This window comes from Carcharhinus amblyrhynchos, chromosome 9, assembly GCF_965287045.1.
Source record: "Carcharhinus amblyrhynchos chromosome 9, sCarAmb.v2.hapA, whole genome shotgun sequence".
In the NCBI taxonomy this organism is placed as follows: Eukaryota; Metazoa; Chordata; class Chondrichthyes; order Carcharhiniformes; family Carcharhinidae; genus Carcharhinus; species Carcharhinus amblyrhynchos.
The window spans coordinates 95,917,579-95,941,720 of record NC_137332.1 but is presented as its reverse complement, the minus strand read 5'-3'; the positions used below and the strand labels follow the sequence as shown (position 1 = coordinate 95,941,720).

General features: G+C 49.9%; 1 protein-coding gene across 1 annotated transcript in view; it reads left to right on the top strand.

Annotated features, from left to right (window-relative positions):
- Positions 1 to 907: 907 nt before the first annotated feature.
- LOC145348107 (class I histocompatibility antigen, F10 alpha chain-like) overlaps positions 908 to 24,142 on the top strand; it is a 42,434-nt gene continuing 19,199 nt past the window's right edge. Inside the window, exons 1-2 of the mRNA XM_080196253.1 lie at positions 908 to 1,075; positions 11,024 to 11,284. Coding sequence (XP_080052379.1) covers positions 1,024 to 1,075; positions 11,024 to 11,284 — 313 coding nt within the window. The 5' untranslated portion in view covers positions 908 to 1,023. The remainder of the gene's footprint in view (positions 1,076 to 11,023; positions 11,285 to 24,142) is intronic.

The following is a 24,142-nucleotide window of genomic DNA, read 5'->3' as shown; positions in this document are numbered from 1 at the left end:
AAATGGGTGACATCTTACTCTGAGGTTTTGCCATCCGATTCTAGACTCTCCCACAGGAGGAAACACCCTCTCAGCATCTACCCTGTCAAACCCCCTGAGAATCCGATATGTTTCAATAAGGTCACATCTCATTCTTCTAAACTCCAGTGAGTATAGGACCAACCTACTCAACCTCTCCTCATAATAAAATCCCTCCATCCCCAGGATCAACCTGGTGAACTTTCTCTGGACTGCTTTCAAAGCCAGTATATTTTCTCTTAGATAAGGGGACTAAAACTGATCACAGTTTTCCAGATGTGGTCTAACTGGTGCCTTGTATAGTTTTAGCAAGCTTTCCCTACTTTTATATTCCATTCTCTTTGAATTAAAGGCACCATTCCCCCTGTCCTGTGTTTTAAAATTGAAATCTCTCCATGTCCTCACCCCTTCCTATTTCTGTAATCCCCTCCAGTTTCACAAACTCTGTGAGATCTCTGTGTTCCTCTCATTCTGACATCTCCAGTATCAGGGATTAGAATCTCCCCCACACTGGGGGCTGTGCCTTCAGTAACCTCAGTCCTTCACTCTGTAATCCCCTCCCTCCACCTCTCTGCAGCCTCTCTTTAAAACACTCCTTTAACCCTGGAATTTGGAGACAGTTTTTGTGCACTGAGCTGTGTGTGTCTCTGGGTCAATCTTTGTTTTATAAAGCTGTCCTTGGGGAGGTTTCACTTTGTGAAAGGCACTGGGTAAAGTTTAGATTTTTTTCAGCCTGAAACTGAACCTGTCTGAGTTTGATCTCCCTGGTAACGAGGAATAGACTGACTGTTGATCTCTTTAAGGGGATAATTTTCCGAGACGAACCAATCAGACATCCTCTGGTTCTGCAATAAGGAAATGAGCAAAGTCCGATTTTGATGGGAAAATGGAGTCTGGATAAAGTTTTTGTTTTTTCGTGTTTTCCCCCGAGTTTATAAAGTTGTTTTATCCTCAGAGTGTTTAATTCCCAGTCACTGATTGGAATTGGGACAGTGGATTCCCAGAATGTTGCTGATCCTTTTCTCCATCTCCCTGTGTTTTTCCTGGGTCTCTCCCGGTAAGTACAGAATTCCCTCTTCCATTCTCACTCTCTCTGTCTCTGGGGTGAATTTGAATCTTTTGGTGAGAGTTTGAAATGGGTGATATTTGCTCAGACATTATTGTGTATCTGTCAGATATAAATGTGAGATAACATCATGACTGACAAGGGAGTGAAAGTGTCCAGGGAGATAGAGAGGAAAGTAGAGTTCAGATCACAATCACATCACCACAGAATGGCAGAGCAGATTCGAGGGGCCGAATGGCCTACTCCTGCTCCATGTTTGTATGTTCAAAACACCCAGATCAGAGAAGCTTGGAGCAATGAAAGTGGAAAGGTCCAGAAACAGAGGGAAGAATGGAGGAACAGAAAGATTAAATTGCGATAAAGGACATGGGGAAAATGTGCAGGTAATATAAAGACTAATGGTAAAAGTTTATAGAAATATATTAACAGTAAATGAGTGACTCTGTGAGATATGGAACCATTAAAGATTGACAGGCAGAGCTGTAGATAACACGGGAGATTTATTACCCAAGTACTTTGTAATACCATAGAGGAAACAATAAAATATTAGCAGCAGAGAACAAGATCAGAAGATTCCAGGTTCGGCTCCTGGCCGGCTCACTGTTATATTTTTCCTGCACAGAGTGCTGTCTGACTGAGAGAAGTGCTTTCGGAGTTGGATGAACACGGAGTTAGGTGAAACAGGCAGCAGAGGCTACAAACGAGAGTGCAGATTGGGAAATATATTTTTCTTTTTGCTCTTGGCACTGTAGTTGTTGTACACTATTATCGTGTTTCTGTGTAATTTCTGTGGTTTATAGTTTGAAAAGGTTATACTCGGTAGTAACAAGGAGCAGGAAGGAAAGAAAATTGTATATCTCTGAAACAAAACATCTTTCAAAAGTTTAATTGAAAGGGGTAAGACATGACAGGAGAGCTCCAAGCAGTGGTTTACTCCTCTTGCTCCATGTGACAGACTGGGGACAGTTCCAGTCTCCTGGGTCAGCAGGTCTACAGGAAGTCTCTCCAGCTACAGCTCAAAGTTACCGATGTATTTTGACAAAAGGTGTGAGAGAGAAAGCAGATACAGAAAGACTTCACAACACCAGGATGCACCAAAGCTCTTTCCAGCCAATGAAATACCTTTTCTAGTCTCCTCACTGTTATGGTGCAGGAAACTCTGATTAGACACTCTACATGAATGATGTTGCCTCAGGAATCAGTATTGATCCAGTTTATGATCATCCTGCTCTGTCCCGGGATCTATTACATTAATCTGTGAGGAAAGTGACCCAAGCCGGGAATTGAACCTGGGTCCTTGATACTGTGATCTTTCCACCCTGCTGCACTGGTTGGTTGGTGTATCAGGGGAGGGAAATGGGCCGCGAGCCGAACAATCGAATTTGCGCCTGGTGTCAGGTGGTTCGGGATTCTCCCAGGCCATTTTTTCCGGCGGGATGTCAATTTCCATGCATTTGAATAGGTTTACATATCATTAGAGTTTGGCCCAGCCCTTTTCCCCCTCCCGTACCTTCCCCTCCTCTCCAGCGTGACGTCACTCCAGCATGAATCACAGATAGTTTATAAAAGTCTGGGCCTGGGGCAGCAATAGTGAAGGAGAGTGAGGAGGTAATTCCCATTGAGCGGCAGCCCCCGGAGTTCAGGGGGAGGGGGCACCGGATACTCAGGTGCTGGGATGGGGTGGGGGGCTTTTTGATTTGTCCATGGGATGTGGGTGTCAGTGGCTGGGCCAGCATTTATTACCCATTCCTCAGAGCATTTAAGACTCAACCACATTGCTGTGGGTCTGGAGTCACATGTAGGCCAGACCAGGTAAAGATGGGAGATTTTCTTTCCTAAAGGACATTAGTGAACAAGATGGGTATTTGTGACAATAGATTACAGTTTCATGGTCACCAATAGATTTTTAATTCCAGACTTCTATTGAATTCAAATTTCACCATCGCCATGGTGGGATTCGAATCCAGGTACCCAGAGTATTCCCCTGGGTCTCTGGATTAGTCCAGCAGCAATGCCACTACACCAGCACCTCCCCTGGGGGGACCAGTGCTGGGAGTCACCACTTGCAGCAGGTTCATGGTGCACACATTGCCCCTGGCTACACAGAGACCCCCGAAGGGTGTCACATGATGTTCATCACCAACCCACAAATATTAACCTGTTTGTTTTACTGTCTGTCTGCTGGACAGACACTGCGGCTGACACCAGACCTTGTATCCCAGGCCCCACTAACAGTAACAGACAGCAGCTCTGTCAGCTGCTGCTCCAAGCACGGGAGCTGTGCAGTTGTTAACACGGCTCTTCACACTGCCTGGACTCTGCACTGCTGCCTGCGATGGGAACCCATCCTGTGATAGTCACGAGGCTGCCCCTCCCCCCGTCTGTCTGTAATACCTGGAAGGCACTGCGGTGATAGCACTCATACCCAAGCTTCAAGGGTCCGCAATGGGTAGCTTGGCATCCCATTCCTGTGCCCTCCCTGCGTGCCAGAAGGCAGAAGCCACAGCAGGAGGGCAGGGGGCTGCCGGTCAGCGCCAGGACATGGCAGCACATCCTGCCACAGGGGAGGGGGGCAGGGGAAGGAGGAGGTGGAGGCTCAGGGCGTACAGGAGTTGTAGATGTTTTGCAGGGATGATGGGAGCCACACGATGCTGCTGGCTCTGTCTAAGTAAGGAGACAGTGTGGCACCTGTTTCAGCTCCTCAGACCTGGTAACTCGAGGCACAGGAGGACACCCACTCCCGGTGGCAGTGATGGTCACGGTGCCCTCAACTTCTACACCACCAGGTCCTTCCAGGAATCCAGCCAATTACATCCACTTCAACATGGGCCAGACCCAACAGGAAGCCCGGACTGCAGCTTCACCACCATCACTGCACTGCCCCATGTGCAGAGGGCTGTAGATGGCATTCACGTTATCCAGTGGATCCCACATGATCAGGGACTGCGCTTCATCAATAGGAAGGGGTTCCACTTCCTGAATGTGCAGATTGTCCGTGACCACAGGCTGAATATCATGCACTGTGTGTACAACACCCAGGGAGTGTGCACAACAGCTCCATCCTCCAGAGTTCGGACATCCCCGGACTCTTTCAGGACCAGTTCAGGCTGCCGGGATGGCTGGAGGGGGACAAGGGTCCAAATGGCATCAGACCAGGGTGATGGGAGTGGGCTGGGCATGCTAGCGAGTCCTTGGTTCAGTCAGGAGGGTGGTGATGACTCACTCTGTGGCACACTGTGATGCTGCCCTGGTGCCACACAAGTCTGAATCCTACCAAGAACAAAGAACAACACATCACGGGAAACAGGCCCTTCGGCCCAACGAGCCTGTGCTGCCATTTTAACATTGCGCCTTTCCTCTTCCACCCTTGACCCATGTCTATGCTTATGGCACCCACAGTGAAACCAGATTGAGGGGAGAATAATTTTGGGGCAATTTGTTACACCAATCAGCCTAACAGCACATCTTTGGGGTGTGGGAGGAAACCGGAGCACCCGCAGGAAACCCACACAACCACGGGGAGAATGCACAAACTCCCACAGACACTGGCCCAAATCCATGTATCTGCACAGCAATCAGTGATAGTCACTGAGCTGTCGTGGTGCCCATCAGCTGGTCCAGTTTAAGCGTACACAAACGACGTGAAGTACTAGGCTACTCTCGAAACATCCAAGAGCAGCCCACGCACGACCCACCGTGTGTATGCCCATCGTTAGACAACAAGGTGGACCGACACACCTGTGGATTCAAAGAGAAAAACATCAACAACATGTAGCATTAGATTTCCAGAAACGTCCCGAGTATCTGACCCTTACTTAAAACAGTCTCCTATTTCTCTCCATCCTTATTTTGCTCATGTGTCTATCTAAGTGTACCTTAAACAAGTTTAGCGTGCCTGCCTCCACCACCTTACTTGGCAGTGCATTCCATACCCCCACAACCCTCTGTGTGAAAAACCTCCCTCTAGCATCCAAATTATACCTCTCCCCCCTCATCCTAAGCCCGTGGCCCCTCGTGATATTTGTCTCCAATCTAGGAAAAAGCCTGCCACTGTATCTATCTATCTATACCCTTCATAATCTTATACACCTCTATTAGATCCCCCCTCAATCTTCCTCTTTCTAAGGAAAACAGCCCCAATTTACCCAATCTTTCCTCATAACCCAGTCCTTCCATACCAGGCAGCATCCTGGTAAACCTCCTCTGCACTCTCTCCAGGGTCTCCACGTCCTTCCGGTAGTAAGGTGACCAGAACTGGATGCAGTACTCCAAATGCAGTCTAACCAACGTTCTGTACAACCGTAGCATTAGACGCCAGCTCTTGTACTCTATACCCCTTCCTATAAAGGCGAGCATACCATAAGCTTCCTTCACAACCTTCTCCACCTGTGTTGCCACCTTCAAAGACTTGTGCACTTGCACCCCCAGGTCCCTCTGTATTTCTATACTCTTAATAGGTCTATCCTTTATCATATAACTCCCCTCTACATTATTCCTTCCAAAATGTATCACCTCGCATTTATCAGGATTAAATTCCATCTGCCATTTGTCTGTCCAATATACCAGCCTATCTATATCCTGCTGTGTCACCTGACACTCCTCCTCACTGTCCGCCAAACCTGCCATCTTTGTGTCATCTGCAAACTTGCAGATCACCTACTACCTGCCCTCTCTGTCTACACTGGCACCTAGGCACACATATGAGTGTGGGTCTCGCACATAAACGTGCAGGCAATGGGCTGTGTGGGGTTAAGGGGGGAACAGAACCCTGTGGGGCGTGGATGTTGCCACAGGGTGCGGTGGGTGTTGGAGATACCAGGGCAGGCGGTCTGTGCCTACTGGCCAAAGGGCCTCTGTCACACAGCATGACGTTCTGTGCCTCTTTGTGTGCGGTCAGGATACGGTCATCCCTGTAGGGCAGGAATCACAGAAAGATTAGTCACAGCTGGGGGTGCAGTAATATTTCTCGGTGAAACTAACAGTGCAAATAGCATGAAAGGATGATATTTAATGGTGCGATATAACAGGTGTATGTCATTCTAAACAGTATCTCGTGTCCTTTTTTTGACTAGTGCAAACCTTAACTTCTGCCCTCCTGATGACACTGGAACTTCTGAATTTTTTGTGGCCTTTTACTGCACCTGGGTGACCCCCCAGGATGCACATTGGATGGGGAGGCACCCTGCTGCGTTCCACACCCCGGGGACTGTGATCCCCTTGGTGGGAGACCCCTGGGGGGCTGAGACCTACAGGTCTCTGGCTGACTTGCGGATGACACTGGTGTAGCCGTGCCACCCTGTTCATCCCGCTGCCCGTGAGATGCTCCGGTGTCAGGAAAGAGTGGGAGGGGGTGGAACCAGAAGGTTTAGGGATGTCTGGTGTCTCCTGGCATGGGCTCCAAGCCTTCCTCCTCCCTCAGGGTGCCCATATGTACCGGGGACACTCAATGGGACAGTGGGCCAGCCTCAGCATCACCTGGCTCTGTCAGTCCTGGAATCCCAACTACATCTGCCCCATGCTGTGCAAGCCCTCAGCGATGCCCCCTGAGACCGGACCAAGTTTGAGGCTCGCAGTCATGGCCGTGTCTCCAGGATGGTCTACATCCTGTCAGCCATGGTGACCAATCCTTGCCCCAGGCTTTCCACTGTGGATGTGACCCTTGCAGTGTTAGCCTGAGTGCCACACTGTACCGGTACCACCTCCTGTGACAGAAATCTGTTCGACTCCTCCAAAAGCCTCACAGTTGATGCAGTGTTGCTGACAGCCCCTCCACCATTGCTGCTGATGTATCTCCAGCAGTTTCGGGATGACTGATCCCAGAGGCCTAGCACTTGGCTTGGGGCCGGATGCATCCTGAGCCCCAGAAGAACTCCGTGTGCCCGAACCCTCGATGTTCCCGCCTTCACCCGATGTAGATCAAAGGCTGTGTGGTGCCCACCAGTAAGTGACCCAGAAGCCTCAGCACGAACTTGTCCCACTGAGGTGATCGTGTCTGCTCTGAGGGATTGTGTGGTGGAAGCTGGTGTCGATTGACAAATGCTAAGCTTGGTTCTTTCCTCAGGGCTTTCCTCCGAGGTTTTCTTCCAGCTGCCGTTCTGCATCTTAGGAGGAGCAGAGTGGGGGGGGTTTAATGCATCTGGATCATTTCCTGTAACAGATAACAAAAGGTTCAGTGCAAGAGAACAAAGAACAAAGAAAATTACAGCACAGGAACAGGCCCTTCGGCCCTCCAAGCCTGCACCGACCATGCTGCCCGACTGAACTAAAACCCCCGACCCTACCAGGACCATATCCCTCTATTTCTATCCTTTTCATGTATTTGTCATGATGCCCGTTAAAAGTTACTACCGTATCTGCTTCCACTACCTCCCCCGGCAATGGGTTCCAGGTACCCACTACTCTCTGTGTAAAAAAATCTGCCTCGTACATCTCCTTTAAACATTGCCCCTTGCACCTTAAACCTGTGCCCTCTAGTAATTGACTCTTCCACCCTGGGAAAAAGCTCCTGACTATCCACTCTGTCCATTCATCTCATAATCTTGTAGACTTCTATCAGGTCTCCCCTCAACCTTTGTGTTTCCAGTGAGAACAAACCAAGTTTCTCCAACCTCTGATAGCTAATGGTCTCCATACCAGGCAACATCCTGGTAAATCTTTTCTGTTCCATCTCCTAAGCTTCCACATCCTTCTGGTAGTGTGGCGACCAGAATTGAACACTGTATTCCAAGTGCGGCCTAACTAATGTTCTATAAAGCGTCAACATGACTTGCCAATTTTTAAACTCAATGCCCCGTCCGATGAAGGCAACCATGTCATTTGTCTTCCTGACCACCTTCTCTACTTATGTTGCCACTTTCAGTGAGTGACCTGTGTACCTGTACATCCAGATCCCTTTGCCTATCACTCCTCTTCACGGTTCTGCCAATTACTGTATATTTCCTATCCGTATTAGACCTTCCAAAATGCATGACCTCACATCTGTCTGGATTAAACTCCATCTGCCTTTTCTCCGTGCAATTCTCCAACTGAACTGTATCCTGCTGTATCCTCTGATGGCCCTCATCGCTATCCTCAAAACCACCAACATTTGTGTCATCTGCAAACTTTCTAATTGAATCAGTTACATTTTCCTCCAAATCATTTATATATATTACAAACAGCAAAGGTCCCAGCACTGATCCCTGAGGAATGCCACTTGTCTCAGCCCTCCATTCAGAAACACATCCTTCCACTGCTACCCTCTGTCTTCTTTGACCGAGCCAGTTTTGTATCCACCTTGCCAGCTCACCTCTGATCCCATGCAACTCCACCTTCTGCACCAGTCTGCTATGAGGGACCTTGTCAAAGGCCTTACTGAAGTCCATGCAAAGAGCATCCACTGCCCTACCCTCATCAATCATCTTCGACACTTCCTCAAAAAACTCGATCAAGTTAGTGAGACATGACCTCCCCTTCACAAAACCATGTTGCCTCTCACTAATACGTCTACTTGTTTCCAAGCAGGAATAAATCCTGTCTCGAAGAATCCTCTCCAATAATTTCCCTCCACTGATGATCCAGCCAATAGTTACCTGGATTATTCTTGCTCCCCTTCCTAAACAAAGGAACAACATTGGCTATTCTCCAATCCTTTGGGACCTCTCCTGTAGTCTGTGAGGATACAAAGATTTCTCTCAAGGCCCCAGCCATTTCCTCCTTGCCTAACTCAGTATTCTGGGGGATATCCCATCAGGCCCTGGGGACATGTCTACCATAATACCTCTCAGGAACCCAATAGCTCCTCCTTTTTGATCTCAACATGACTCAAACTATCTACACATCCTTTCCCAGACTCATCATCCCTGAAGTCGTTCTCTTTGTTGAACACTGATAGAAAGTATTCATTAATATCTCATCCAATTCCCCTGGATCCCCACATAGATTCCATCCCTTGTCCTTGAGTGGGCCAACCCTTTCCATGGCGACCCTCTTGCTCTTTACATACGTGTAAAAAGCCTTGGGATTTTCCTTAATCCTGCCGGCCAGTGCTTTACGTGACCCCTTTTAGCTGTCCTTATTCCTTGCTTAAGTTTCTTTCTAATTTTTAAAGTAGAAAAGGACAAGTGTCTGGGCAGTTTGCCACTTACCTGGAATGAGTCATGTGAACTCAGGTTTTGGGAATGCTCACTTCCATGGTGAACCCTGACCTGACCGTCAGTGACCATTCCCTCTTCACCCTTCCCTGCTAGCCCCATAGTGCTCCTCAGAGGTATTGAGGAGATGCAGCTCGGAGACCCCACCTCCAGTCTTGGCATTCTCCCACAGGAGGAAACACCCTCTCAGCACCTACCCTGTCAAAGACCCTGAGAATCCGATATGTCTCAATAAGGTTGCCTCTCTTTCTGCTCAACTCCAATGAGTACAGGCCCAATCTACTCAACATCTCAAAAGAAAATCCCTTCATACCTGGGATCAACCTGGTGAACTTTCTCTGGACTGCTTCCAATGCCAGTATATTTTCCCTTTGATAAGGGGACTAAAATTGTTCACAGTTTTCCAGATGTGGTCTAACTGGTGCCTTGTATAGTTTTAGCAAGGTTTCCCTACTTTTATATTCCATTCTCTTTGAAATAAAAGCACCATTCCCTCCTCACCTTTCCCTGCTAGCTCCATAGGACACCTCAAAGGTAGTGAGGAGATGCAGCTTGGAGACCCCACCCCCAGTCTTGACATGTTCCTGGTGGTTATGGGCCCTCTTATCCTATGGGGATAAAGGAGGGATTGAAAATCTGATGGCTGTGAGGACACAGGGTGTAGGGGGTGGGGGTGATAGGGTGGGGTTTATCGGGGCTGTGCCTTGGCAGTCTGTGGTTGTGACTGGGGCGGGGACAGAGGGATTGGAGGAATATCCTTGGAGGCCGGGTGCTGGGAGGCTGCAGAGTGTCAGGCGGGTGGCTCGACATTGCAGGTACGACAGACGGGACCGATATCAGGATGGGATGGACACTGACCCTTCCTGCCTGACAACCGCTTACACAGCCTCCAGACCATATTACTGGCCCGTTCGGGGTGGTGTTCGGGGGGTGGCTGTGATGGTGATTGGGAGGAGGGGATGGTGATTGCGGGGGGTGGTTATCGGGGAGAGACGGTGTGGTGACTGGGAGGAGGAGGAGGAGGGGATGGTCATTGGGAGGTAGGGGTAGTGAACGGGGGGGGATGGTGATCGGGGAGTGGGTAGTAATTAAGAGGGAGGGTGGTGATCGGGGCGAGGGTTTGGTGATTGGGGGAGAGGGTGGTGATCGGGGGAGGGGGTGGTGATCGGGGAAGGGGATGGTGATCGGGGGAGGGGGTGGTGATCGGGGAAGGGGGTGGTGATCGGGGGAGGGGGTGGTGATCGGGGAAGGGGATGGTGATCGGGGGAGGGGGTGGTGATCGGGGAAGGGGGTGGTGATCGGGGGAGGGGGTGGTGATCGGGGAAGGGGATGGTGATCGGGGGAGGGGGTGGTGATCGGGGGAGGGGGTGGTGATCGGGGGAGGGGGGTGGTGATCGGGGGAGGGGGGTGGTGATCGGGGGAGGGGGGTGGTGATCGGGGGAGGGGGGTGGTGATCGGGGGAGGGGGGTGGCGATCGGGGGAAGGGGTGGCGATCGGGGGAGGGGATGGTGATCGGGGGAGGGGGTGGTGATCGGGGAAGGGGGTGGTGATCGGGGGAGGGGGTGGTGATCGGGGGAGGGGGTGGTGATCGGGGAAGGGGGTGGTGATCGGGGAAGGGGGTGGTGATCGGGGGAGGGGGTGGTGATCGGGGAAGGGGATGGTGATCGGGAGTAGGGGATTGTATATGGGGGGCTCTGTCGGGGGGGTGATTGGGGACGTGGGGAGAGGGGATGGTGAAGGCCAGTGAGATTGTTCTGATGATCAGATGGTGTTCATTGGCCAATCCCTTTAACTGTTTCTTTTACAGACACGAACACACTCACGGTGATGCGAACTGTTGTCTCTGGGACAGAAGATTTTCCTGAGATCACGAGCACTGCAATGGTCAATGGTGTCCAAACAGGGTATTATGACAGTAATATCCGTCGCTGCATTCCCAGGCAGAGGTTCATGGCTGAAAATATCGACTCTGAATTCTGGGATTATATCACAGAACTGGTGAACTCACACTCAGACATGGCAAAGGAGAATCTGAATACAGTCCTGAAGATGACAAACCAGACATCCGGTAAGATCAGGCAGAGAGAATCCGCGTGTCAATGTACAACCTTACAGTAAACTCAGTCCCCCAGCACTGACCCCTGGGACACTGAACTCAGTCCCCCAGCACTGACCCCTGGGACACTGAACTCAGTCCCCCAGCACTGACCCCTGGGACACTGAACTCAGTCCCTCAGCACTGACCCCTGGGACACTGAACTCAGTCCCCCAGCACTGACCCCTGGGACACTGAACTCAGTCCCCCAGCACTGACCCCTGGGACACTGAACTCAGTCCCCCAGCACTGACCCCGGGACACTGAACTCAGTCCCCCAGCACTGACCCCTGGGACACTGAACTCAGTTGCCCAGCACTGACTCCTGGGACACTGAACTCAGTCCATCTCCAAGCACTTGACCCCTGGGACACTGAACTCAGTCCCCCAGCACTGACCCCTGGGTCACTGAACTCAGTCCCCCAGCACTGACCCCTGGGACACTGAACTCAGTCCCCCAGCACTGACCCCTGGGTCACTGAACTCAGTCCCCCAGCACTGACCCCTGGGACACTGAACTCAGTCCCCCAGCACTGACCCCTGGGACACTGAACTCAGTCCCCCAGCACTGACCCCTGGGTCACTGAACTCAGTCCCCCAGCACTGACCCCTGGGACACTGAACTCAGTCCCCCAGCACTGACCCCTGGGACACTGAACTCAGTCCCCCAGCACTGACCCCTGGGACACTGAACTCAGTCCCCCAGCACTGACCCCTGGGTCACTGAACTCCGTCCCCCAGCACTGACCCCTGGGTCACTGAACTCAGTCCCCCAGCACTGACCCCTGGGACACTGAACTCAGTCCCCCAGCACTGACCCCTGGGTCACTGGACTCAGTCCCCCAGCACTGACCCCTGGGACACTGAACTCAGTCACCCAGCACTGACCCCTGGGACACTGAACTCAGTTGCCTAGCACTGACTCCTGGGACACTGAACTCAGTCCAAGTCCCAGCACTGACCCCTGGGACACTGAACTCGGTCCCTCAGCACTGACCCCTGGGACACTGAACTCCGTCCCCCAGCACTGACCCCTGGGACACTGAACTCAGTCCCCCAGCACTGACCCCTGAGACACTGGACTCAGTCCCCCAGCACTGACCCCTGGGACACTGAACTCAGTCCCCCAGCACTGACCCCGGGACACTGAACTCAGTCCCCCAGCACTGACCCCTGGGACACTGAACTCAGTCCCCCAGCACTGACCCCTGGGACACTGAAGTCCGTCCCCCAGCACTGACCCCTGGGACACGGAACTCGGTCCCTCAGCACTGACCCCTGGGACACTGAACTCAGTCACCCAGCACTGACCCCTGGGACACTGAACTCCATCCCCCAGCACTGACCCCTGGGACACTGAACTCAGTCCCCCAGCACTGACCCCTGGGACACTGAACTCAGTCCCCCAACACTGACCCCTGGGAGACTGAACTCAGTCCCCCAGCACTGACCCCTGGGACACTGAACTCAGTCCCCCAGCACTGACCCCTGGGTCGCTGAATCAGTCCCCCAGCACTGACCCCTGGGTCACTGGACTCAGTCCCCCAGCACTGACCCCTGGGACACTGAACTCAGTCCCCCAGCACTGACCCCTGGGACACTGAACTCAGTCCATCTCCCAGCACTGACCCCTGGGACACTGAACGCGGTCCCTCAGCACTGACCCCTGGGACACTGAACTCAGTTGCCCAGCACTGACTCCTGGGACACTGAACTCAGTCCATCTCCCAGCACTGACCCCTGGGACACTGAACTCGGTCCCTCAGCACTGACCCCTGGGACACTGAACTCCGTCCCCCAGCACTGACCCCTGGGACACTGAACTCAGTCCCCCAGCACTGACCCCTGAGACACTGGACTCAGTCCCCCAGCACTGACCCCTGGGACACTGAACTCAGTCCCCCAGCACTGACCCCTGGGACACTGAACTCACTCCCCCAGCACTGACCCCTGGGACACTGAACTCAGTCCCCCAGCACTGACCCCTGGGACACTGAACTCAGTCCCCCAGCACTGACCCCTGGGACACTGAAGTCCGTCCCCCAGCACTGACCCCTGGGACACTGAACTCGGTCCCTCAGCACTGACCCCTGGGACACTGAACTCAGTCCCCCAGCACTGACCCCTGAGACACTGGACTCAGTCCCCCAGCACTGACCCCTGGGACACTGAACTCAGTCCCCCAGCACTGTAATCCCCTCCAGTTTCACAAACTCTGTGAGATCTCTGTGTTCCTCTCATTCTGACATCTCCAGTATCAGGGATTCGAATCTCCCCCACACTGGGGACTGTGCCTTCAGTAACCTCAGTCCTTCACTCTGTAATCCCCTCCCTACACCTCTCTGCAGCCTCTCTTTAAAACACTCCTTTAACCCTGGAATTTGGAGACAGTTTTTGTGCACTGAGCTGTGTGTGTCTCTGGGTCAATCTTTGTTTTATAAAGTTGTCCTTGGGGAACATAGAACATAGAACACTACAGCACAAACAGGCCCTTCGGCCCACAAGTTGCGCCGATCACATCATCACCTACCAACCTACAGACCTATCTATAACCCTCAATCTCATTAAACCCCATATACTCATCCAGAAGTCTTTTAAAAGACCCCAGCGAGTTCGCCTCCACCACCACTGACGGCAGCCGATTCCATTCACTCACCACCCTCTGAGTGAAAAACTTACCCCTAACATCACTTCTGAACCTCCCTCCCCGCACCTTAAATCTGTGTCCTCTCGTAGCGACCATTTCAAACCGGGGAAATAGCCTCTGAGAGTCCACCCTATCTATTCCTCTCAACATTTTGTAAACTTCTATCAGGTCGCCTCTCAACCTTCGTCTCTCCAGGGAAAAGAGTCCCAGCTCCCTCAACCTAACTTCATAAGGCATGCCTCCCAGTCCAGGCAACATCCTTGTAAATCTCCTCTGCACCCTTTCAATAGCTTCTACATCCTTCCTATAGTGAGGCGACCAGAACTGCGCACAATACTCCAAATGAGGCCTGACAAGGGTCTTATAAAGTTCCAGCATTACCTCCCGACTCCTAAACTCACTCCCTCGATTAATGAAGGCCAGTACACCATACGCCTTCTTAACCACCTCCTCCACCTGCGAGGCCGATTTAAGAGTCCTGTGGACCCGGACCCCAAGATCCTTCTGCTCCTCAACACTACTCAGACTTCTGCCCTTGATAGTGTACTCGTTCATCCCGTTGGTTCTGCCAAAATGGACGACTATACATTTATCCGCATTGAAGTCCATCTGCCACTTCTCCGCCCAGTCCTGCATCCTATCTATGTCCCGCTGCAACTTTTGCCATCCTTCCAGATCATCCACAACACCACCGACCTTCGTGTCATCAGCAAACTTACTTACCCATCCCTCCACTTCCTCATCCAGGTCATTTATGAAAATGACAAACAACAAGGGTCCCAGAACAGATCCTTGAGGCACTCCGCTGGGAGGTTTCACTTTGTGAAAGGCACTGGGTAAAGATTAGATTTTTATCAGCCTGAATCTGAACCTGTCTGAGTTTGATCTTCCTGGTAACTAGTGACAGGCTGGCTGTTTATCTCTTTCATTGGTTAATTTTCTGAGACAAACCAATCAGACATCCTCTGGTTCTGCAAGAAGGAAATGCTCGATACAGACAGGAAAATGGAGTTTGGATAAGGTTTTGGGTTTTTATTTCATGTTTTCCCCCAGTTTATAAAGTTGTTTCATCCTCAGAGTGTTTAATTCCCAGTCACTGATTGGAATCGGGACAGTGGATTCCCAGAATGTTGCTGATCCTTTTCTCCATCTCCCTGTGTTTTTCCTGGGTCTCTCCCGGTAAGTACAGAATTCCCTCCTCCATTCTCACTCTCTCTCTCTCCGGGGTGAATTTGAATCTTTTGGTGAGAGTTTGAAATGGGTGATATTTGCTGAGACATTATTATGTATCTGTCAGATATAAATGTGAGATAACATCATGACTGACAAGGGAGTGAAAGTGTCCAGGGAGATAGAGAGGAAAGTAGAGTTCAGATCACAATCACATCACCACAGAATGGCAGAGCAGATTCGAGGGGCCGAATGGCCTACTCCTGCTCCATGTTTGTATGTTCAAAACACCCAGATCAGAGAAGCTTGGAGCAATGAAAGTGGAAAGGTCCAGAAACAGAGGGAAGAATGGAGGAACTGAAGGATTAAATTGCGATAAAGGACATGGGGAAAATGTGCAGGTAATATAAAGGTTCGTTCGTCAGGTGAATGGAGAGTTCTCCACTCAGAACTCTGCAATCACCTGACGAAGGAACAGCTTTCCAAAAGCTAGTGACGTTTACTATCAAATAAACCCGTTGGACTTTAATCTGGTGTTGTGAGATTTCTTACTGTGTTTACCCCAGTCGAACACCGGCATCTCCACATCATATTTTTCCTGCACAGAGTGCTGTCTGACTGAGAGAAGTGCTTTGGGAGTTGGATGAACACAGGGAGTAGGTGAAACAGGCAGCAGAGGCTACAAACGAGAGTGCAGATTGGGAAATATATTTTCTTTTTGCTCTTGGCATTGTAGTTGTTGGACACTACTGTAGTGTTTCTGTGTAATTTCTGTGGTTTATAGTTTGAAAATGTTATACTCGGTAGTAACAAGGAGCAGGAAAGAAAGAAAATTGTATATATCTGAAACAAAACATCTTTCAAAAGTTTAATTGAAAGGGGTAAGACATGACAGGAGAGCTCCAAGCAGTGGTTTACTCCTCTTGCTCCATGTGACAGTCTGGGGACAGTTCCAGTCTCCTGGGTCAGCATGTGTACAGGAAGTGTCTCCAGCTACAGCTCCTGGAAGCTCGAGTTTCAGAACTGGAGCGGCGGCTGGAGACACTGTGGAGCATCCACGAGTCAGAGAGTATTGTGGATAGCATGTATAGAGAGTTGGTCACACCGCAGGCTCAGACTCCACAGGCAGGAAGAGAATGGCATGAGAGACAGGCAGGTAGTGCAGGAATCTCCAGTGACCATTCCCCTGCAAAACAGATATACCGCTTTGGATACTGTTGGGGGGAATGATCTCTCGAGGGAAAGCAGCAGCAGCTAAACTTTTACACCTAGGTTGGTTCTGTTGCAAAGGGGAAGGGTTAAAAGTGTGTCAGTGGAATAGTTATAGGGGATTCAATTGTAAGGAGAATAGACAGGCGTTTCTGTGGCTGCAGACAAGACTCCAGGATAGTATGTTGCCTCCCTGGTGTTAGGGTCAAGGATGTCTCGTAGCACCTGCAGGACATTGTGAAGGGGGAGGGTGAACAGCCCATGGTTATATTACATGTTGGTACAAGCGACATAGGTTAAAAAAGGGATAAGGTCCTGAAAGCAGAATATAGGGAGCGAGGAAAAAAGATAAGAAATTGGATCTTAAAGGTAGTGATTTCAGGATTACTAGCGGTGCCACGCGTTAGTCAGAGTAGAAATGAGAAGAGATATCAGATAAATACGTGGCTGAAGAGATGGTATCAGGGAAAGGGTTTCATATTCCTGGGGCATTGGGACCGGTTCTGGGGGAGGTGGGACCTGTACAAATTGGATGGGTTACACCTGGACAGGACTGGGACTGATGTCCGAGGGGGAGTGTTTGCCCGAGCGGTTGGGGAGGGTTTAAACTAATAATGCCAAGGGGATGGGAACCTATGTAAGGAGTTCGAGAAGGAGGGAGCAAGGAGAAAAGAAGAAGGGGAGAAGGTTCCAACTACGTCAAAAATCAGGAGAAAAATTAAAAGGAAGGAGAACGGAGGAGATGTTATTAATGGAAGTGTTAGAATTCAAAAAGAAGGTACAAAAACTAGCGTAAGGCCGCTTTATCTGAATACTAGCAGCATTTGAACCAAGGTAAATGAGTTGACACCACAAATCATTGTGAACGAGTATGATTTGGTGGCCATTACAGAGACAGAGTTGCAGGATGGTCACGGCTGGGAGTTGAACATCCAGGGGTATCAAACTGTTCAGAGGGACAGACAGGAAGGTAACGGAGGTTAGTGTAACTCTGATATTTAAGGATGATATCACGGCAGTAGTGAAAGATGTTCTCGGTTCTATGGAAAAAAGGTTGAATCCATTTGGGTGGAAATTAGTAATAGTAAGGAGAAAAATCACTGACTGGTGTAGACCAGCAAATAATAACATCATGGTGGGGTGAGAAATAAACAAAGAAATAACTGATGCATGTAAAAATGGTATAGCAATTATCATGGGGGATTTTAATCTACATATCAATTGGTCAAACCAGGTCAGTCAAGGCAGCCTTGAGAAGGAGTTCATAGAATGTTTCCCTGACAGCTTCCTTGAACAGTATGTAATGGAACCGATAAGGGAGCAAGTTCTCCTAGATGTGGTCCTGTGAAATGAGTCGGGAATAATTAATGATCTTGTAGTTGGGGATCTTCTCGGAAGAAGCGATCACAGTATGGTTGAATTTAAAATATAGATGGAGCGTGAGGAGGACTTTCAAAGCGATCTTTCACAGTGCTCAGCAAAAGTATATACCAGTGATAAGGAAGGACTGTAGAAAAAGAGATAATCAGCCATGGATATCTAAGGAGATAAAGGACAGTATCAAATTGAAAGAAAATGCATACAAAGTGGCAAAAATTAATGGGAACCTAGAGGATTGAGAAATCTTTAAAGGTCAGCAGAAAGCCATGAGAAAAGCTAAAGAAAGGTAAGATGGAGAATGAGAGTAAACTAGCTCAGAATATTAAAAACAGAGAGCAAAAGTTTCTACAAATATAAAAACGAAAAAGAGTGGCGAAAGTAAACATGAGTCCTTTCGAGGGCGAGAAGGGAGATGTAATAACTGGAAATGAGAAAATGGCTGAGGCATAGAGCAGATATTTTGTGTGGGTCTTCACAGTGGAAGACACAAATAACACGCCAAAAATTGATGACAGGAAGGCTGTGGCAGGTGAGAACCGAGAAACTATCATTAACACGAAAGAGATGGTGTTGGGCAAGTTAATGGGGCTAAAAGTAGACAAGTCTCCTGATCCTGATGGAATGCATCCCAGGGTACTAAAAGAGATGGCAAGAGAAATAGCAAGTGCACTAGTCGTAATTTACCAAAATTCACTGGACTCTGGGATGGAACAGCAAATGTGACGCCATTGTTCAAAAAGGGAGTAGACAAAAGGCAGGTAACTATCAGCCGGTAAGCTTAACTTCCGTAGGACGAAAAATGCTTGATCTTGCTTGAATCTATCATCAAGGAAGAAATAGCAAGACATCTGGATATAAATGGTCCCACTGGTGAGACACAGCATGGGTTCATGAAGAGCAGGTCATGTTTGACTAATTTGGTGGAATTCTTTGAGAACATTACATGTGCAGTGGACAATGGGGAACTCGTGGATGTGATGATCTGCATTTCCAGAAGGCATTTGATAAGGTGCCGCACCAAAGACTGCTACGCCAGATAAAGGTGCACGGTGTTACGGGTATTAGCATGGATAGAGGATTGCTTAACTAACAGAAAGCAAAGAGTGGGGGTAAATGGGTGTTTTTCTGGTGATCAGTGTCTAGTAGTGTGCCTCAGGGATCAGTGTTGCGACTGCAATTGTTTACAATTCACATAGATGATTTGGATGATTTGACACTAAGATGGGTGGAAGAGCAAAGTGTGCAGAGGATGCTGAAAGTCTGCAAAGGGATATAGATAATCTCAGTGAGTGGGCAAGGGTCTGGCAGATGGAGGACAATGTTGGTAAATGTGAGGTCAGCCATTTTGGTGGAATAACAGCAAAATGGACTGTTATTTAGATGGTAAAAAATTGCAACATGCTGTTGTACAGAGGGACCTGGGTGTCCTTGTGCAGGAATCTCAAGTTGGTTTGCAGGGAATTAAAAAGGTAAATGGAATTTTGTCTTTCATTGCTGGAGGGATGGAGGTTAAAAATGGGGAGATTGCATTGCAGCTGTATAAGGTGCTGGTGAGGCCACATCTGGAGTACGGTGTATAGTTTTGGTCTCCTTACTTGAGAAAGGATATACTGGCACTGGAAGGGGGTACAGAGGAGATTCACTAGGTTGATTCCAGATTTGAGAGGGTTGGCTTATGAGGAGAGACTGAGTAGACTGGGGCTCTACTCGCTGGAGTTCAGAAGAATGAGGGGAGATCAGAGAGAAACATATAAGATTATGAAGGGAATAGATAAGATAGAAGCAGGGAAGTTGTTTCCACTGGCAGGTGAAACTAGAACTAGGAGGCGTAACCTCAAAATAAGGGGAAGCAGATTTAGGATTGAGTTGAGGAGGAACTTCTTCACACAAAGGGTTGTGAATCTGTGGAATTCCCTGCCCAGTGAAGCAGTTGAGACTACCTCATTGAATGTTTTTAAGACAATGATAGATAAATTTTTGAACAGGAAAGGAATTAAGGGTTATGGTGAGCGGGCGGGTAAGTGGAGCTGAGTCCACAAGAAGATTGGCCATGATCTCATTGAATGGCGGAACAGGCCTGAGGGACCAGATGGCCAACTCCTGCTCCTGGTTCTCATGTTCTCAACAAATTAAAATCCGTACTTTGATTTGGGAGCAGTGATGTTAGATTGCAAAGTTACCGATGTATTTTGAGAAAAGGTGTGAGAGAGAAAGCAGATACAGAAAGACTTCACAACACCAGGATGCACCAAAGCTCTTTCCAGCCAATGAAATACCTTTTCTAGTCTCCTCACTGTTATGGTACAGGAAACTCTGATTAGACAATCTACATGAATGATGTTGCCTCAGGAATCAGTATTGATCCAGTTTATGATCATCCTGCTCTGTCCCGGGATCTATTACATTAATCTGTGAGGAAAGTTCTCCCTCAGGACTGATCCTCTGACAGTGCAGCATTCTGTCAGTAATACACTGTGTGTGCAGCCCAGTCTCTGGAATGGGAGCTTCAATCCGGAACATTCTGAGTCAGAGGTGAGAGTGTTTCCAGGCAGCTACAGCTGGGAGTGAAATTTAAATCGGAATATTCCTGCCTGGTGATTCCTAGACTTTTCCAAACTGAGGGTATACTCGTGACCATGTATAAAGGGGGATTAAAAAGCTCTGTGAAGTTCAGTGGAGATCCTGCTCTGGATTATCCATCTCCCTCATAGAATCATAGAATCCCTACAGTGTAGAGGGAGGCCATTCAGCTCATCAAGTCTACACTGATCACAGTCCACACAGGCCCTATCCCCATAACCCCATGCATTTACCCTGGTGAGTACCCCTGACACTAAAGGGCAATTTACCATGGCCATTCACTAACCCGCACATTTCGGTCTGTGGGAGGAAACCGGAGCACCCGGAGGAAACCCACACACACCCGAGGAGAACATGCAAATTCCACACAGACAGTGACCCAAGCCGGGAATTGAACCTGGGTCCTTGATACTGTGATCTTTCCACCCTGCTGCACTGGTTGGTTGGTGTATCAGGGGAGGGAAATAGGCCGCGAGCCAAACAATCGAATTTGCGCCTGGTGTCAGGTGGTTCGGGATTCTCCCAGGCCATTTTTTCCAGCGGGATGTCAATTTCCATGCATTTGAATAGGTTTACATATCATTAGAGTTTGGCCCGGCCCTTTTCCCCCTCCCGTACCTTCCCCTCCTCTCCAGCGTGACGTCACTCCAGCATGAATCACAGATAGTTTATAAAAGTCTGGGCCTGGGGCAGCAATAGTGAAGGAGGGTGAGGAGGTAATTCCCATTGAGCGGCAGCCCCCGGAGTTCAGGGGGAGGGGGCACCGGATACTCAGGTGCTGGGATGGGGTGGGGGGCTTTTTGATTTGTCCATGGGATGTGGGTGTCAGTGGCTGGGCCAGCATTTATTACCCATTCCTCAGAGCATTTAAGACTCAACCACATTGCTGTGGGTCTGGAGTCACATGTAGGCCAGACCAGGTAAAGATGGGAGATTTTCTTTCCTAAAGGACATTAGTGAACAAGATGGGTATTTGTGACAATAGATTGCAGTTTCATGGTCACCAATAGATTTTTAATTCCAGACTTCTATTGAATTCAAATTTCACCATCACCATGGTGGGATTCGAATCCAGGTACCCAGAGTATTCCCCTGGGTCTCGGGATTAATCCAGCAGCAATGCCACTACACCAGCACCTCCCCTGGGGGGACCAGTGCTGGGAGTCACCACTTGCAGCAGGTTCATGGTGCACACATTGCCCCTGGCTACACAGAGACCCCCGAAGGGTGTCACATGATGTTCATCACCAACCCACAAATATTAACCTGTTTGTTTTACTGTCTGTCTGCTGGACAGACACTGCGGCTGACACCAGACCTTGTATCCCAGGCCCCACTAACAGTAACAGACAGCAGCTCTGTCAGCTGCTGCTCCAAGCACGGGAGCTGTGCAGTTGTTAACACGGCTCTTCACACTGCCTGGACTCTGCACTGCTGCCTGCGATGGGAACCCATCCTGTGATAGACACGAGGCTGCCCCTCCCCCCGTCTGTCTGTAATACCTGGAAGGCACTGCGGTGATAGCACTCATACCCAAGCTTCAAGGGTCCGCAATGGGTAGCTTGGCAAACCCACTCCTGTGCCCTCTCTGCGTGCCGTGGCCAGGATGTCAACGGTAGGCAACCCATTTCGATGACACATGGCACTGTGTTGAGTTGCCAGCGCCCAGACCCATGGGGATGCTGGTTACTGGGAGGGGGTGGGGGGGCCTGGGGTGGATAACTGTACTAAATATTTCTATCTCCCTGTCACTGTACAACTTGACCCCCCACCCCGCAGCGCAGTGCAGATATGGATTTTGGATTGGCAGCGATAGAAATGGCCATCATTGTAGCGGCCACTGAGGAGGGAGGAGGAGGGAAATGTCCAACCACTCAAGGCCAAACAGAGCCAGAAGCCACAGCAGGAGGGCAGGGGGCTGCCGGTCAGCGCCAGGACATGGCAGCACATCCTGCCACAGGGGAGGGGGGCAGGGGAAGGAGGAGGTGGAGGCTCAGGGCGTACAGGAGTTGTAGATGTTTTGCAGGGATGATGGGAGCCACACGATGCTGCTGGCTCTGTCTAAGTAAGGAGACAGTGTGGCACCTGTTTCAGCTCCTCAGACCTGGTAACTCGAGGCACAGGAGGACACCCACTCCCGGTGGCAGTGATGGTCACGGTGCCCTCAACTTCTACACCACCAGGTCCTTCCAGGAATCCAGCCAATTACATCCACTTCAACATGGGCCAGACCCAACAGGAAGCCCGGACTGCAGCTTCACCACCATCACTGCACTGCCCCATGTGCAGAGGGCTGTAGATGGCATTCACGTTATCCAGTGGATCCCACATGATCAGGGACTGCGCTTCATCAATAGGAAGGGGTTCCACTTCCTGAATGTGCAGATTGTCCGTGACCACAGGCTGAATATCATGCACTGTGTGTACAACATCCAGGGAGTGTGCACAACAGCTACATACTCCGGAGTTCGGACATCCCCGGACTCTTTCAGGACCAGTTCAGGCTGCCGGGATGGCTGGAGGGGGACAAGGGTCCAAATGGCATCAGACCAGGGTGATGGGAGTGGGCTGGGCATGCCAGTGAGTCCTTGGTCCAGGCAGGAGGGTGGTGATGACTCATTCTGTGGCACACTGTGATGCTGCCCTGGTGCCACACAAGTCTGAATCCTACCAAGAACAAAGAACAACACAGCACGGGAAACAGGCCCTTCGGCCCAACGAGCCCGCGCCGTCATTTGAACATTGTGCCTTTCCTCCTCCACCCTTGACCCATGTCTATGCTTACGGCACCCACAGTGAAACCAGATTGAGGGAAGAATACTTTTGGGACAATTTGTTACACCAATCAGCCTAACAGCACATCTTTGGGGTGTGGGAGGAAACCAGAGCACCCGGAGAAAACCCACGCAAGCACAGGGAGAATGCACAAACTCCCACAGACACCGGCCCAAATCCATGTATCTGCACAGCAATCAGTGATAGTCACTGAGCTGTCATGGTGCCCATCAGCTGGTCCAGTTTAAGCGTACACAAACGACGTGAAGTACTAAGCTACTCTCGAAACATCCAAGAGCAGCCCAGGCACGACCCACCGTGTGTATGCCCCTCGTTAGGCAACAAGGTGGACCAACGCACTTGTGAAGAAAAAGAGAAAAACATCAACAACATGTAACAGTTGATTTCCAGGAACGTCCCGAGTCTCTGACCCTTACTTAAAACAGTCTCCTATTTCTCTCCATCCCTATTTCGCTCATGTGTCTATCTAAGTAAACCTTAAACAAGTCCAGTGTGCCTGCCTCCACCACCTTACTTGGCAGTGCATTCCATACCCCCACAACCTTCTGTGTGAAAAACCTCCCTCTAGCATCCAAATTATACTTCTCCCCCCTCACCCTAAGCTCGTGGCCCCTCGTGATATTTGTCTCCAATCTAGGAAAAAGCCTGCCACTGTCTACTCTATCTATACCCTTCATAATCTTATATACCTCTATTAGATCCCCCGTCAATCTTCCTCTTTCTAAGGAAAACAGCCCCAATTTACCCAATCTTTCCTCATACCCCAGTCCTTCCATACCAGGCAGCATCCTGGTAAACCTCCTCTGCAGTCTCTCCAGGGTCTCCACGTCCTTCCGGTAGTAAGGTGACCAGAACTGGACGCAGTACTCCAAATGCAGTCTAACCAACATTCTGTACAACTGCAGCATTAGACACCAGCTCTTGTACTCTATACCCCTTGCTATAAAGGCTAGCATACCATAAGCTTCCTTCACAACCTTCTCCACCTGTGTTGCCACCTTCAAAGACTTGTGCACTTGCACCCCCAGGTCCCCCTGCATTTCTATACT